Raw genomic sequence first — 16,493 nt, forward strand, 5'->3', positions numbered from 1 at the left:
GGAATGACAAGAGACAACCCATTTCAGAAGATTCAATTTTAGTTAAAACTATTCCAACATTATGAACATAAAAAAGGCTTCTCCCCTATGTGACGTCTCTGATGTTTAAGAGGTGATTTTTAATTAAAATATTTCCCACATTAAGAAAATGAAAAAGGTTGCTCCCCTATGTGATGTCTCTGATGTTTATTAATAGTTGATTTCCAAGTAAAATATTTCCCACATTAAGTAACTGAAAAAGGCTTCTCCTCTGTGTGACTGCTCTGATGTCTAACAAGAACCGCTTTCCTGTTAAAACAATTCCCACATTTTGAACAGGAAAAAGGCTTCTCCCCTGTGAGAGTTCTCTGATGGCGATCACGATCTATTTTCCATTTAAAACATTTCCCACAATCTGAACAGGAAAAAGGTTTCTTCCCTGTGTGGGTTCTATGGAGCCTAACCAAATCTGATTTCTGGATAAAACATTTCCCACATTCTGAACAGGAAAAAGGCTTCTCCCGTGTGAGTTCTATGGTGATTAACCAAATCTATTTTCAATTTAAAACATTTCTAACAATCTGAACATGAAAAAGACTTCTATGTGTGAGTTCTTTGATGATTATCAAGATTTGTTTTCCATTAAAAACATTTCCCACATTCTGAATAGGAAAAACGATTCTCCCCATGTGAGTTCTCTGATGATTAACCAAATCTGATTTCCGGTTAAAACATTTCCCACCTTCTGAACATGAAAAAGGCTTCTCCCCTATGTGACGTCCCTGATGTTTATTAACAGTTGATTTCCAAGTAAAATATTTCCCACATTAAGACGTCTCTGATGTTTATTAACAGTTGATTTCCAAGTAAAATATTTCCCACATTTTCCGTAAATGAAAAAGGCTTCTCCTCTGTGTTACTGCTCTGATGTCTAACAAGAAGCACTTTCCTGTTAAAAGAATTCCCACATTCTGAACAGGAAAAAGGCTTCTGCTCTGTGAGAGTTCTCTGGTGCTTAACAATATGCCATTTCTGATTAAAACATTTCACACAATCTCAACAGCAAAAAGGCTTCTCCCCTGTGTGGGTTCTATTGTGCCTAACCAAATCTGATTTCTGGTTAAAACATTTTCCACATCCTGAACAGGAAAAAGGCTTCTCCCCCGTGTGAGTTCTATGTTGATTAACCAAATCTGATTTCCAGTTAAAATATTTCCCACATTCTGAACATGAAAAGGCTTCTCCTCTATGTGACCTCTCTGATGTTTATTAAGAGTTGATTTTCAAGTAAAATATTTCCCACATTAAGTAAATGAAAAAGGCTTCTCCTCTGTGTGACTGCTCTGATGTCTAACAAGAAGCACTTTCCTGTTAAAAGAATTCCCACATTCTGTACAGGAAAAAGGCTTCTTCCCTGTGTGAGTTCACTGGTGCTTAAAAGGAACCTGTCACCCCCCCAGGCGTTTTTAACTAAAAGAGCCACCTTGTGCAGCACTAATGCTGCATTCTGTCAAGGTGGCTCTTTTAGTTCGGGTCCCTGCAAATGCCGAAATAATTACTTTTATCATTTGTCCCTGATATCTTGAAATAGACCTGGGGGCATCTCTTTTCCCCCGGACAGAAACGCCTCCCAGCCGTCACTCAATACTCTGCGTGCCGGGCTGCGCCTCCTCTGTCTTCATTATTGTCCCACTGGGGCTCCCGGATTTACCGCCTTGTCAGTGACCACCGTGGTGCATCCCTCACTTCCCAGATGACCTTCCGCGGTTGGAGCAGCAGCCGTAACAGCAACTACTTTGAGGAAGTCAACACGCAGCAGTTGCCCATGTATTCTGCTGCAGCCCCGTTGCCTGCGCAGTAAGTTCGAAGGGCAGCGCAAACTGCGCATGCTCGAAAAAACGACGGCGGAAGGTCATCTGGGAACTGGGAATCGAGGGACGCATCGCGGTGGTCACTGACAAGGCAGTAAATCCAGGAGCCCCAGTGGGACGTTAATGAAGGCAGAGGAGGTGGAGCCTGGCGCGCAGAGTATTGAGTGATGGCTGGGAGGCGTTTCTGTCTGGGGGGAAAGGACATGCCCCCAGGTCTATTTCAAGGTATCAGGGACAAATTATTAAAGCGATTATTTAAGCGTTTGCAGGGACCCGAACTAAAAGAGCCACCTTGACAGAATGCAGCATTAGTGCTGCACAAGGTGGCTCTTTTCATTAAAAACTCCTGGGGGGGGGGGGTGACAGGTTCCCTTTAACAAGATGTAATTTCTGGTTAAAACATTTCCCACATTCTCAACAGGAAAAAGGCTTCTCCCCTGCGTGAGTTCTCTGATGTCGATCAAGATCTATTTTCCATTTAAAACATTTCCCACAATCTGAACAGGAAAAAGGCTTCTCTCCTGTGTGGGTTCTATGGTGCCTAACCAAATCCGATTTCTGGATAAAACATTTCCCACATTCTGAACAGGAAAAAGGCTTCTCCTCTTTGTGACTGCTCTGATGTCTAACAAGATGCCATTTCTGGTTAAAACACTTTCCACATTCTGAACAGGAAAAAGGCTTCTCCCCTGTGTGAGTTCTCTGGTGAGTAACAAGAGGCCATTTCTGTTTAAAACATTTCCCACATTCTGAACAGGAAAAAGGCTTCTCCCCAGTGTGAGTTCTATGGTGGTTAACTAAATCTATTTTCCATTTAAAACATTTCCAACAATCTGAACATGAAAAAAGGCTTCTCCTCTGTGTGAGTTCTCTGGTGACTAACAAGAAGCCATTTCCGGTTAAAACATTTCCCACATTCTGAACAGGAAAAAGGCTTCTCCCCTGTGTGGGTTCTTGGATTGCCATCAAGATTTCTTTTCCATTTAAAACATTTCCCACATTCTGAACAGGAAAAAGGCTTCTCCCCCGTGTGAGTTCTATGGTGATTAACCAAATGTGATTTCTGGTTAAAACATTTCTCACATTCTGAACATGAAAAAGGCTTCTCCCCTGTGTGGGTTCTTTGGTGTTCATCAAGATTCCCTTTCTGGTTAAAACATTTCCCACATTCTGAACAGGAAAAAGGCTTCTCCCCTGTGTGAGTTCTCTGGTGACTTACAAGATGCCATTTCTGGTTAAAACATTTCCCACATTCTGAACAGGAAAACGGCTTCTCCCCTGTGTGGGTTCTTTGATGGCGATCAAGATCTATTTTCCATTTAAAATATTTCCCACATTCTGAACATGAAAATGACTTTTTTGCTTTAGGAGCAGTTTGTCTTTTAATGCCTCTTTTGTGACTTTGATTTTCCTTAGTAGTCAGTAATGAGTCAGAAGAAGAGACCTGTTTCATAGGATCAGATGATAGATCTTTGCTGTGAATTGATGATGATATATCTGTAATGACATTCTCTTCAGTTGCATCTTGTAGGATCTCAAGATCATCAGACTTAAAAATTGAAGATGTCAACTGTCCCTCTGATTTCCTGGTATAGTCATCTGCTAAGATAAAAGAAATAATTTTTTAATAAAATATCCTTGAGTTTTATATTTTTGAACATTTCTCCTTAAACTGTCCATAAAAATGGCAAACCATGTAAACAAACTTTAATTATTTACCAAGATAATGACCATTCACAGTCTAATTTTAGATCTTGTTGGATGAACCAGTAGTGTGTGGTGTTTAACTGTGTTCATTCTGCCTCCCAAATCTAATATATAAAGCTGAATGTGTGTATGTGTGTGTGTGTGTGTGTATGTGTGTGTGTGTGTGTGTGTATGTCCGGGATTGGCATCTGCACCGTCGCAGCTACAGCCACAAAATTTTGCACAGTCACACGTCTGGACCCCGAGAGCATCATAGGCTATGTTGTAAGGCGAAATTTTAACCCCGCGCGTTCCAATTCACCAAACAATTTTGCCCCTATCTACATAATGGGGAAAAAAGTGAAAGGAAAAGTGTTGGAGGCGTCGCAGCTACAGCCACAAAATTTTGCACAGTCACACGTCTGGACCCCGAGAGCGTCATAGGCTATGTTGTGAGGTGAAATTTTAACCCCGCGCTTTCCAATTCACCAAACAATTTTGCCCCTATCTACATAATGGGAAAAAATGAAAGGAAAAGTGTAGGAGGCAAATTGACAGCTGCCAGATGTGAACAAGGGGGACTTAAAGAATGAGAGCGATGGTGCCAAAGAGTGTATACCGTACAGTTGCTAAGGTGGGGCCCCGACATGGGATACTCACCACACACGGGGATATGAACACACACAAAATGCGCCACACACTACCATGTACTTGAACACATATTACCCTCAGCACACATTTCACCACAAATACACCAACCTCGCCACATAAAAGTTGAAACACAAAAGTCTCCACTCAAAACTCGCCACGCGCAGAACTCGCCACATGCAAAAACTAGGCTCTTGCAAAACTCGCCACAAGTGCAAAACTCACCTCATGGAAAACTCGCCACACGCAAAACTTGCACACGCGGAAAAATTGCCACATGCACAAAAGTTGCAACACATGCAAAAGTTGCCTCACACAAAACTTGCACATACTCAAAAGGCACCACACATAAAACTCGCCACGCGCAAAACTCGCCATGCGCAAAACTTGCTGCACACAACTTGCTACACTAACCTGTCACATGCAACTCGACACACAAAAAGTTGCTACACGCATGTTGCCACACAAAACTCATCTCACAAAAGTCGCTACATGCATGTCGCCACACGCAACTCAACACACACAACTTGACAAACAAAACTCGCCCTAAAACACACACAAGTCTGGTATTATCCTTCAAAAATAAAAATCTGATTAATAAGCAAACTACAACAAATGTACCATATAGGAAATACGGCAGCTGTCAGTCACATGACCTGTGTATTATGTGTATGTGTGAGCTAATATATACTGCCAGGGGGAGGGCTTCCTGTTGGCTGGGGATTTATCAGGCTGCCAATTTAGCTTACAAATACTGAGGTAAAAATACTGAGCAAATGTGTGAACGAGGTCTAATACAGGAGATGACACACAGGTATATACTATATACAGGGGAGATGACACACAGATATATACTATATACAGGAGAGATGACACACAGGTATATACTATATAGAGGAGGAGATGACATACAGGTACATATATATACAGCAGGAGATGACATACAGGTATATACTATATACAGGAGGAGATGACATACAGGTATATGCTATATATAGAAGATGACATGCAGGTATATACTATATACAGGAGGAGATGACACACAGATATATACTATATACAGGGGAGATGACACACAGGTATATACTATATACAGGAGGAGATGACATACAGGTATATGCTTTATATAGAAGATGACATGCAGGTATATACTATATACAGGAGGAGATGACACACAGATATATACTATATACAGGGGAGATGACACACAGGTATATACTATATACAGGAGGAGATGACATACAGGTATATGCTATATATAGAAGATGACATGCAGGTATATACTATATACAGGAGGAGATGACACAGATATATACTATATACAGGGGAGATGACACACAGGTATATACTATATACAGGAGGAGATGACATACAGGTATATGCTATATATAGAAGATGACATGCAGGTATATACTATATACAGGGGAGATGACACAGATATATACTATATACAGGAGGAGATGACATACAGGTATATACTATATACAGGAGATGACATACAGATGTATACTATATATAAGGGAGATGACAAACATGTATATACTGAGGTAATGAGGTGAAAATGATAGGTGTGAGGTGAAAATGAAAAGGTGTGAGTGCAAAATGAGAGGAGTGAGGAAAAATAGTGGAGTGATCAGAAAATGACAGATGTGAGGTTGAAATGACAAGTGTTAGGGGGGAATGAGAGATGTGAGGGGGAAAATGAGAGGCGTGATGGGAAAATAAGAGAAGTGAGGTGCTATAACTAACCACAGATATTTACTATGCCCAGGCAACGCCGGGCTCTTCAGCTAGTCTAATATATAAAGCTGAATGTGTGTATGTATGTGTGTATGTGTGTGTGTGTGTGTGTGTATGTCCGGGATTGGCATCTGAACCGTCGCAGCTACAGCCACAAAATTTTGCACAGTCACACGTCTGGACCCCGAGAGCGTCATAGGCTATGTTGTGAGGTGAAATTTTAACCTTGCGCTTTCCAATTCACCAAACAATTTTGCCCCTATCTACATAATGGGGAAAAAGTGAAAGGAAAAGTGTTTGAGGCAAATTGACAGCTGCCAGATGTGAACAAGGGGGACTTAAAGAGTGAGAGCGATGGCGCCAAAGAGTATATACCGTACAGATGCTAAGGTGGGGCCCCGACATGGGATACTCACCACACACGGGGATATGAACACGCATACAAAATGCGCCACACACTACCACGTGCTTGAACACATATACCACCCTCAGCACACATTTCACCACACATACACCAACCTCGCCACATAAAAGTCGAAACACAAAAGTCGCCGCTCAAAACTCGCCACGCGTAATACTCGCCACATGCAAAACTAGGCTCACGCAAAACTCGCCACACGTGCAAAACTCACCTCATGGGAAAGCTCGCCACACGCAAAACTTGCACCCGCGGAAAAATTGCCACATGCACAAAAGTTGCAACACATGCAAAAGTTGCCTCACACAAAACTTGCACATACTCAAAAGGCACCACACATAAAACTCGCCATGCGCAAAACTTGCTGCACACAACTTGCTACACTGACCTGTCACATGCAACTCGACACACAAAAAGTTGCTACACGCATGTCGCCACACAAAACTCATCTCACAAAAGTCGCTACATGCATGTCGCCACACGCAACTCAACACACAACTTGACACACGAAACTCACCCTAAAACACACACAAGTCTGGTATTATGCTTCAAAAATAAAAATCTGATTAATAAGCAGACACACTACAAGAGCAACAAATGTTCCATATAGGAAATACGCCAGCTGTCAGTCACATGACCTGTCTATTATGTGTATGTGTGAGCTAATATATACTGCCAGGGGGAGGGCTTCCTGTTGGCTGGGGATTTATCAGGCTGCCAATTTAGCTTACAAATACTGAGGTAAAAATACTGACCAAATAACGTGTGAACGAGGTCAAATACAGGAGGAGATGACATACAGATATATACTATGTACAGGGGAGATAACACACAGGTATATACTATATACTGGAGAGATGACACACAGGTATATACTATATAGAGGATGCGATGACATACAGGTACATACTATATGCAGGAGATGACATACAGGTATATACTATATACAGGAGGAGATAACACACAGGTATATACTATATACAGGAGCAGATGACCTACAGGTATATACTATATACAGGAGGAGATGACATACAGGTATATGTTATATATAGGAGGAGATGGCATTCAGGTATATACAGGAGGAGATGACACACAGATATATACTATATACAGGGGAGATGACACAGGTATATACTATATACAGGAGATGACACATGTACATACTATATATAGGAGGAGATGACATACAGGTATATACTATCTACAGGGGAGATGACACAGCAGGTATATACTATATACAGGGGAGATGACATACAGGTATATACTATACACAGGAGATGACATACAGGTGTATACTATATATAAGGGAGATGACAAACATGTATATACTGAGGTGAAAATGAGAGGTGTGATGTGAAAATGAAAAGGTGTGAGTGCAAAATGAGAGGAGTGAGGGAAAATAGTGGAGCGATCGGAAAATGACAGATGTGAGGTCGAAATGACAAGTGTTAGGGGGGAATGAGAGGAGTGAGGGTGAAAATAAGAGGAGTGAGGGGAAAATGAGAGGTGTGAGGGAGAAAATGAGAGATGTGAGAGGGAAAATGAAAGATGTGATGGGGAAAATGAGAGGCGTGATGGGAAAATAAGAGAAGTGAGGTGCTATAACTAACCACAGATATTTACTATGCCCAGGCAACTCCGGGATCTTCAGCTAGTATCAAATAAAAAGAAACCAATCAAAGATAAGTAGGTGAAAATAATTCCAATTTTCATCTCACAAAAACAAGTCTCCACTCAGGTCCATCATCTGTCAATGGAAAAACAGCGGTTCCCACACTATTAGTGGCTCAAAGGTTGTTGAACAGCAACAGAGTTTCTATAAACCAATCCAGCAAAATCCGCTCTCACTTCTGAGTCTTGCAGTGTGCTCAAACAACATTTAGGATGCCTGTATTTAGCAATATTATAGTGAGAAGAATCCACTTACTCTACGATGTGTGTCTGGCTGTGGAGTCAAAATATTCACTCCTACACACTTGGTCAAAATTGTTGGTACCCCTCGTTTAATGACCAAAAAACCCACCATGGTGACAGAAATTACTTGAATCTGACGAAAGTAATAATAAATCAAAAATCTATGAAAATGAACAAATGAAAGTCGGATATTGCTTTTCAACCATGCTTCCACAGAATTTAAATGAAAAAAAATTAAACTCATGAAATAGGCCTGGACAGAAATGATGGTACCCTTAACTTAACCGCTTCGAGACCATCAATGGTAGATAAACGTCGGCGTTGCATAAAGCTCTGCTAGCGCTGACGTCTATCTACCGCTTGTCTACAGTCAGCGGTTTTGTCCTGACTGGGAGACCCACAAACCTTATAACAAGAGGATTCCGGCGCACAATGCTACGACCCCCGACCTCATCAAACTAGTTTACATCATAGAATGTGTGGAGTGTAAATTATTCTATGTAGGATCTACAATAAGAAGACTGAAGGACAGGTTTAGGAAACACCTTTATGATATTGTACAACCGACCCTTCGCCGTGTTTCTAATGCATCCAACCATTTTATAAAAACACATAATAGACAGACGACATACCTAAGGGTACCGTCTCACAGTGGCACTTTGGTCGCTACGACGGCACGATCCCGTGACGCTCCAGCGTCACTCGATTATCGCTCCAGCGTCGTAGACTGCGGTCACACTTCGCAATGCACGGCGCTGGAGCGATAGTTTCATGACGTATTTGCGATGTAGAAGTCGTATTGGACAGTCATACGGTCATGTCACACAGGGGGTGCTCTCACAATTCAGAGCACATTTTGCATAATCTGCATGACGTTGTTCACGAGGGGCGTGTTGTGCTGCTAGCTAACTACACCTGTAGTGTGGTGATAGGCCATTGGTTACTGTGCATACATTGGTTGGAAAAATTGTCACCTGAGCGCTATTGTTCCTGACGCCACCTCAACTTTCAAAATTACCTTCTTCACTTTGTACTTGGACACTTGGTGGACCTGGACGTCGGATTTTGTATTTCCCAGACTATTCCACGATTTGCACCGCTGCTTCGAGGTATGTAAAAGCGCTTGGGCGTGGTGGATGGAACGATGTATGGTAGGCATGAGCGCTTCGTGCCGCCGCTGAAGCGAAGCGGATGGTACGCTGTTGTGGCTTATGGTGGGCTAGGGCATGGCAGATGGAACGATGTATGGTCAGCATGAGCGCTTCGTGCCGCCACTGAAGCGAAGCGGATGGTACGCTGTTGTGGCTTATGGTGGGCTAGGGCATGGCAGATGGAACGATGTATGGTCGGCATGAGCTCTTCGTGCCGCCGCTGAAGCGAAGCGGATGGTACGCTGTTGTGGGTTGTGGTGGGCTAGGGTGTGGCAGATGGAACGGTGTATGGTCAGCATGAGCGCTTTGTGCCGCTGCTGTAGCGAAGCGGATGGTACGCTGTTGTGGGTTATGGTGGGCTAGGGTGTGGCAGATGGAACGATGTATGGTCAGCATGAGTGCTTTGTGCCGCCGCTGTAGCGAAGCGGATGGTACGCTGTTGTGGGTTATGGTGGGCTAGTGTTATGATCTGGTGGCCTAGGAGCAGCATGAGATGGACTCTGGAGAAGGTGGTCCCTGTACTGACCGCAAACCCTGAACCTAGCAGCGCAACTAGAAGTAGCCGTGGGGGGTACCTAACACTCCCTAGACCCCTCGACATAGCCTAAGAACTAACTTCCCCTAAAGACAGAAACAGGAAACCTATCTTGCCTCAGAGAAAATCCCCAAAGGATAGATAGCCCCCACAAATATTGACGGTGAGAGGAGAGGGAAATAACATACGCAGACATGAAATCAGAATTTAGCATAGGAGGCCATACTAGCTAAAAAGAAAGAATAGAACAGAGTACAATGCGGTCAGTATAAAAACGCTAGAAAATATCCACCACAGAAAATACAAATCACCACATCTGACTAAAGACATGGAGGGTATATCTGCATCTCCAGAGACACAGCTTGGCTGCAAAAAATCCTTCACAGACAAAGCTGGACAAGACAAAACATGAAAATGCACAGAACTATAAAGGTCCACAGCAGGTGGACAGCAAAAACAAAGTCAGGACTTATCTTTGTAGAAAAGCACAGCAAACAGGAGAGACCAGAATGGAAGTGAATCCTCCAAAAACAATGGCCAACTGGCACTGACTAAAGGATCAAGCAGGACTAAATAGCTGATTTCAAATTGCAAAAAGTGAACACACCTGATAGATGCTGCAATCCACAGACAGCCGCACTACCACTCATAACCACCGGAGGGAGCCCAAGAGCAGAATTCACAACAGGCTAGGGTGTGGCAGATGGAACAATGTATGGTCAGCATGAGCGCTTTGTGCCGCCGCTGTAGTGAAGCGGGTGGTACGCTGTTTTGGCTTATGGTGGGCTAGGGCGTGGCAGATGGAACGATGTATGGTCGGCATGAGTGCTTTGTGCCGCCGCTGTAGTGAAGCGGGTCGTATGCTGTTTTGGGTTATGGTGGGCTAGGGCGTGGCAGATGGAACAATGTATGGTCGGCATGAGCGCTTCGTGCCGCCGGTGTAGTGAAGCGGGTGGTACGCTGTTTTGGGTTATGGTGGGCGTAGGGCGTGGCAGATGGAACGAAGTATGGGGCGTGGCGGATGGAACATTGACTGCTGTTTTTGGAGTAGCGTTTGCACCTCTGTGAACCTTTTTTTATTTTTAGTTTTTGTCCCTTTCACTGTTGCTGTTTTAAAGTACTCTTTGTCAAACGCCTAACTTTTTTTTGTTATTTTTCAGATGTCTAATCGCGTGGAGTTTATCCGTGATTTCATTGAGATATACCAGTCTTTTCCCTGCCTCTGGAAGATTAAATCTCCAGAGTATTGCAACAGGGAAAAGTGGAAGGAGGGATATTCGAAGCTAATTGAATTTTACCATCTCCATGCACCTGAAGAGCAAGCGCACGGTGTGGAGGAAGGAGCTTAATAAGGTCCTGCACACTTCAAAGTACGGGGCTTCAACGGAAGAGGTGTATGTGCCCAAGCTCTGGTACTTTGAGCATCTGAATTTTCTTCGTGACCAAGAGGTGCCACGGACATCTACGTGTTTTCGCTCGTTCGCACCTGTGGAACCGACATTATCAGAGAACCTCATCGAGGTGGACTCTCAAGGGCAACAAGTAAGTACCTCTTTGCACCACTGGTTCACCAATGTGTCCTATAATTATATATAATTTATCAGCATTTTCTGTTTTATCCATCAGATTATACCATCAATTAGAAGTTATAACATTTTCCTGTACAGATAAGTAACCCTGTCGCAGAAAAGTATTAAATGGCGACCTTCATAACCCATACCATCTAAACTAATTGAAAATAGTATCGCTTCCAGCTACAGGTAAGTATTCTTGGTGAAACTATTTCGACCCTAAATTGATAATCAGGTTCCCCTAGTAGTCTGAACAGTGGAGTGCAAAGTAATAAATAAATGGGAATGTTAAATAATATTACTAATATAATAATATATTACAACATTTTCGCATGTATACGAATATATAGTTTGAATGCGGTTAGGGTGGTGTAAATCGTTTTTTTTCTGTTTAATAACTTCATTTTTTATTCTCCCCAGGAGGACAGTGCACAGGACAGTGCACAGAACAGTACACAGAACAGTGCACAGGACTGCTCGACGAGTCAAATAGTGGAGGCTGCACCTGCCCGGACTCAATGGAGGCAAGGTTCAAGGAAGCGTAAAGCCACCTCTGACGTCTCCCTTGAACTTTTGACCCTGGCCAAACAGGCGTTAACGAACAATGTCAGCCCTGCGTTGCAGGGATTTGGACAGTACATTGTAGACAAACTTTCAAAAATGGACGAGAGGCAAAGAACTCTTACGGAGCGTCTAATTATGGTTGCTGTTAATAAGGGTTATGATGGCACTTTGGATGAGCACACGCGCTTGGTTTGTTCCCGGCCAATGGAGCGGCCAGAGTCGGCATATTTTCATGGTTGGCCACAGACACCAATACGCCCCAATGTCCCTGTGTCCCACTTTGGCCCGCCACCCCCTAACTCCTACACAACCATTCCGTCTCACATGGCTTCGCCCATCAGGCACCTTAATGTTAGAAATGAAGATTCGGCGTATCACGAATTGTGATACTTTGCTTCTTTACGGTTATGTATTTTTTCGTCTTGTTAATAATGTGTTTTTAATAAAACCTTTTTCTTGAACTTCTATCTCGACAGCTTGATTGGTGGGTCTCGATCACAGAGACAAAATGGGTCCACAGCACAGTATGACGGCAGAAATTAACTTAAAGAAATGTACTTTTCAAAAAACAAAACATTGAAAATGGAATAAAAGTATAGATATATTTTTTAACTTACAACATAAACTTTACAAACAGAGAATAGTTTTTATTTTTGCCCCGCCTCCAACAGTTGGCACATGTCCCTAAGCTTCTGCAGCTCCCCCATTGCCACATTCTGCTGCTCCTGAATCCGCGCCAGAGTGTCTAACAGCCTTTCAATTCCGGCTTCTAGATCCTCCATGGTCACACTGCCGGCTGCTGTTGGTCAAAAAGCATAACATAAATAACACAGTAGTCTCCCGATACTGGGCTGTGATGACATCCCCATACTAGCGTTTAGGATGAAGGAAACCTCTCTGTGGCGGGGGAGTCTCAGAAACTGCCCTTGCTGTCCCGGGTTACATAGAGAGAGGCAGTGAGTGACAATCTTAAGCGTGTTTGAAAAAACTTACGTGGCAAGACCTCTTCTGGGGACATATTCTCAGAGTCTGTGGTGGTTCCACAGGGACTCCCATCATGCCTCCGTCCGTGACTATGTGCAGCTATAACATGAAGATAAAAAAAAATTATTATTATTATTATTTCTTATGTTATTCTTGACATTTGAAATGTTGTTAAAAAAAATGAACTTATCATGAACAATACAATTAACATGGCAAACATACTAGGATGTTGAGGCATTGACCTGGAGTGCACATCTGGATCAGAGACGGTGTGGGATGCCTCGTGGTGGTGGCGGTGGCGCTGTGTCTTTGCCTCTTTGAAGGAAAAAAAACAGGTGCTGTCAGCATATATGGCAACAGTGACTGCGGGGGGGCATACCTGCAACCAAATCCCAATCACATTATTGTGGGAACCTACTAGGATGTTGAGGCATTGACCCTGAGGGCACATCTGGATCAGTGGCGGTGTGGGATGCCTCGTGGTAGCGGCGGCGCTGTGTCTTTGCCTCTTTGAAGGAAAAAAAACAGGTGCTGTCAGCATATATGGCAACAGTGACTGCGGGGGGGGGGGGGGGGGGCGTACCTGCAACCAAATCCCAATCACATTATTGTGGGAACCTACTAGGATGTTGAGGCATTGACCCTGAGGGCACATCTGGATCAGAGGCGGTGTGGGATGCCTCGTGGTAGCGGCAGCGCTGTGTCTTTGCCTCTTTGAAGGAAAAAAAACAGGTGCTGTCAGCATATATGGCAACAGTGACTGCGGGGGGGCGTACCTGCAACCAAATCCCAATCACATTATTGTGGGAACCTACTAGGATGTTGAGGCATTGACCCGTAGGGCACATATGGATCAGAGGCAGTGTGGGATGCCTCGTGGTGGCGGCGGCACTGTGTCTTTGCCTCTTTGAAGGAAAAAAAAAAACAGGTGCTGTCAGCATATATGGCAACAGTGACTGCGGGGGGCGTACCTGCAACCAATTCCAAATCACATTATTGTGGGAACCTACTAGGATGTTGAGGCATTGACCCGGAGGGCACATCTGGATCAGAGGCGGTGTACTGGCAAGGCTGTGATTGGCTGCTGAAATGATGTCACTCTGCACTATAAAAAACGCTGCCGCCGCTGTGATTTCAGTTAGGGACAGGACGCTGTGTTCTAACTGAGGGCCAGTTGAGATAGCTAATTGCTTTATTTTCCTTTCCCAAGGCTAATTTAGCAAAACGCTGTGTGTTCTTCACTGTTCACCTTGCTCTTGCCTTGCAGCGCTGTTTTAACAGCGTTCTGCAAGGTCTCTGTGTGTGTGTGTGCAGCTCACTCTGTAGTCTGTGTGCAGCCATATACCCGGTTGTATTCAGCTCAGGGGGGGTTCACACGGCCTCACACAGTTGTCCTTTTTTGCTCATAGTGCAGCCTGCTGCACATTTTTTCTCAAATTTCCTATTAGTGTTTTTCCACCCGTCTCCAGCTAAATTGTGGAAAAACACTACATAGGATAACCTAGAGGGGGGTTTTTGGGCCTTGCAGCGCCGTTTACGGCTGTCTGCACGGTCTCCGTGTGAGCGCAGCTCGCCCTGTAGTCTGTGTGCAGCCATAGCCGGTTGGATTCAGCTCAGGGTTCGTTACTGCCTCATACCTTGAAAAAATTTTTCCTTTTTTTCAAATAGTGCAGCCTGTTTAAAATTTTTTAAAAAATTTCCTATTAGTGTTTTTCCACCCGTCTCCAGCTAAATAGTGGAAAAACACTACATAGGATAGCCTAGAGGAGGGTTTTTGGGCCTTGCAGCGCCGTTTACGGCTGTCTGCACGGTCCCCGTGTGAGTTAAACTTGCTCTGTAGTCCGATCTGCAGAAAAAAAAAAAGCAAAGTTCACCAAACACCACTTAACACTTGTGTAGGCCACATTTGAAAAATAATAAAATTTAGTCCACACTTTACAACATTAGTGTTTCTTACACCTGTTAGGAGGAGCATTTCAGGAATAAGCACACTAAGGCCTTAGTACTTTTCTGCTTATCTTTATCTGTCAACCAAGATGAAGAGGGCAGGGAGTAAGGCACGTGGGCGCGGAGCAGAGAGAGGAGCAGGGAGAGGACGTGGTGATTCTGTGCCTGCTGCGGGCACCGGTGACTCGTCGTCACTCAGTTTCAGCAGGGAACAGTCCTTCATGCGCAGCTTTGTCGGAGAGCGCCGTGCACCGCTGCTGCGTGAAGATCAAATTGAAGCCGTTGTCGGGTGGATGGCAGCTAACGCCTCGGCATTGACTTCAGTTAGTGCCACATCCTCTCAGGCACAGAGCACTGGAGAGCAGCCATCTGTCTCTTCACCACCTGCCAAATTGGCCAGGCAGTCAGAGAGCCCAGGACAGGAGCCGTCTCTACTTCTGTTCTCTGAATCTCTTGGCTTGGAAACAGGGGGCCAGCCAAGCAGCATTGGAGAAATGGAAGAAGAGGCAGTGTGCAGTGATGCCCAACAGCTTTGTCTCTCTGACTCTGAAGAGGCAGGTGGGCCAGTGCCTGCGGTGACCACAGCGCAGTACGCATCTGATGATGAAACTCAGGTGCCGCTTTCTGGTGCGTACTGTGCTGCCGAGACTACCCAGGAGGAGCAGTTGGTGGCAGAGGGTAGTGGAGATGATGAGGTCGTTGACCCATCGTGGCGTGAGGAACAGGAAGGTGGTGGGAGCAGCTCTGAGGAAGAGATTCCCCTTACGGGCCAAAGAGGGAGAGGGAGGGGGAAGACTGCGGAGCCTGTAGCCTCCACTTTGGCACCCGTTAGGAGCCTGTCTTTTTCCAAAGCCAAAAAGGGCGCTCCCAAGACTTGCAGTGCCTGGTCCTTTTTTGACACAGTTGCAGATGACATTTGTTTTGTCAAATGCAAGCTGTGTCATCAGAAAGTCAAAAGAGGGAAAAGTGTCAGCAACCTCAATACCACAAATATGTGGAAACATGTGCGGACCAGGCACGCGGTGGAGTTACAGAAACACACTGAAGATGTAGGCCAAGCAACAGCGGCAGCTACCACCTCTTCAGCTCGTGTTGCCTCTTCCTCCAGCTCACGCACAGCTGGTTTGGCTTCCTCCCAGGATCGCCATGGAAGAACCTCTGGCACTGTTGTCCAGAGACCTTGTGTAATTCCACCCACAGCACCACCTTCCCAGTCATCCTCACACTCCCAGTCTACTCTACAGCCATCAGTAGTACAGGCATGGGAGAAAAGGCGGGCATTCTCGGCCAACCACCCCCGAGCACAGGCTCTGAATGCAGGCATTGCCAAACTGTTGTCCCTGGAAATGCTCTCATTCAGGCTGGTGGAGACTGACAGCTTCCGTGACTTGATGGCATTGGCAGTCCCACAGTACAAGGTGCCCAGCCGCTTTTACTTCAGCAGGCAAGCTGTCCCTGCCCTGCACAGGCATGTTGAGGGAAACA

At 44.6% G+C, this 16,493-nt stretch overlaps 2 protein-coding genes across 3 annotated transcripts in view; both read right to left on the bottom strand.

The window, feature by feature from the left end:
- Positions 1-224: 224 nt before the first annotated feature.
- Positions 225-1,867, bottom strand: LOC138666340 (oocyte zinc finger protein XlCOF22-like). The gene is made up of 4 exons (XM_069754567.1): positions 1,691-1,867; positions 900-1,011; positions 578-748; positions 225-394 (listed from the first exon to the last, which is right to left on the bottom strand). The coding sequence occupies exons 1-4, from the start codon at positions 1,865-1,867 to the stop codon at positions 225-227; spliced, it is 630 nt and encodes a 209-aa protein (XP_069610668.1).
- A 665-nt stretch (positions 1,868-2,532) lies between these two features.
- The window catches only part of LOC138662841 (zinc finger protein OZF-like), a 46,796-nt gene continuing 32,835 nt past the window's right edge, over positions 2,533-16,493 (bottom strand). Inside the window, exon 4 of one of the 2 annotated variants that reach the window (XM_069748816.1) lies at positions 2,533-3,449. In XM_069748816.1, the coding sequence (XP_069604917.1) occupies positions 2,665-3,449 (785 nt within the window). In that variant the 3' untranslated portion in view covers positions 2,533-2,664. Of the gene's footprint in view, positions 3,453-16,493 lie in introns of both variants that reach the window. The other variant, XM_069748815.1, reaches the window with a different exon arrangement.

The sequence above is a fragment of the Ranitomeya imitator genome, chromosome 2 (assembly GCF_032444005.1).
Source record: "Ranitomeya imitator isolate aRanImi1 chromosome 2, aRanImi1.pri, whole genome shotgun sequence".
Taxonomy (NCBI): Eukaryota; Metazoa; Chordata; class Amphibia; order Anura; family Dendrobatidae; genus Ranitomeya; species Ranitomeya imitator.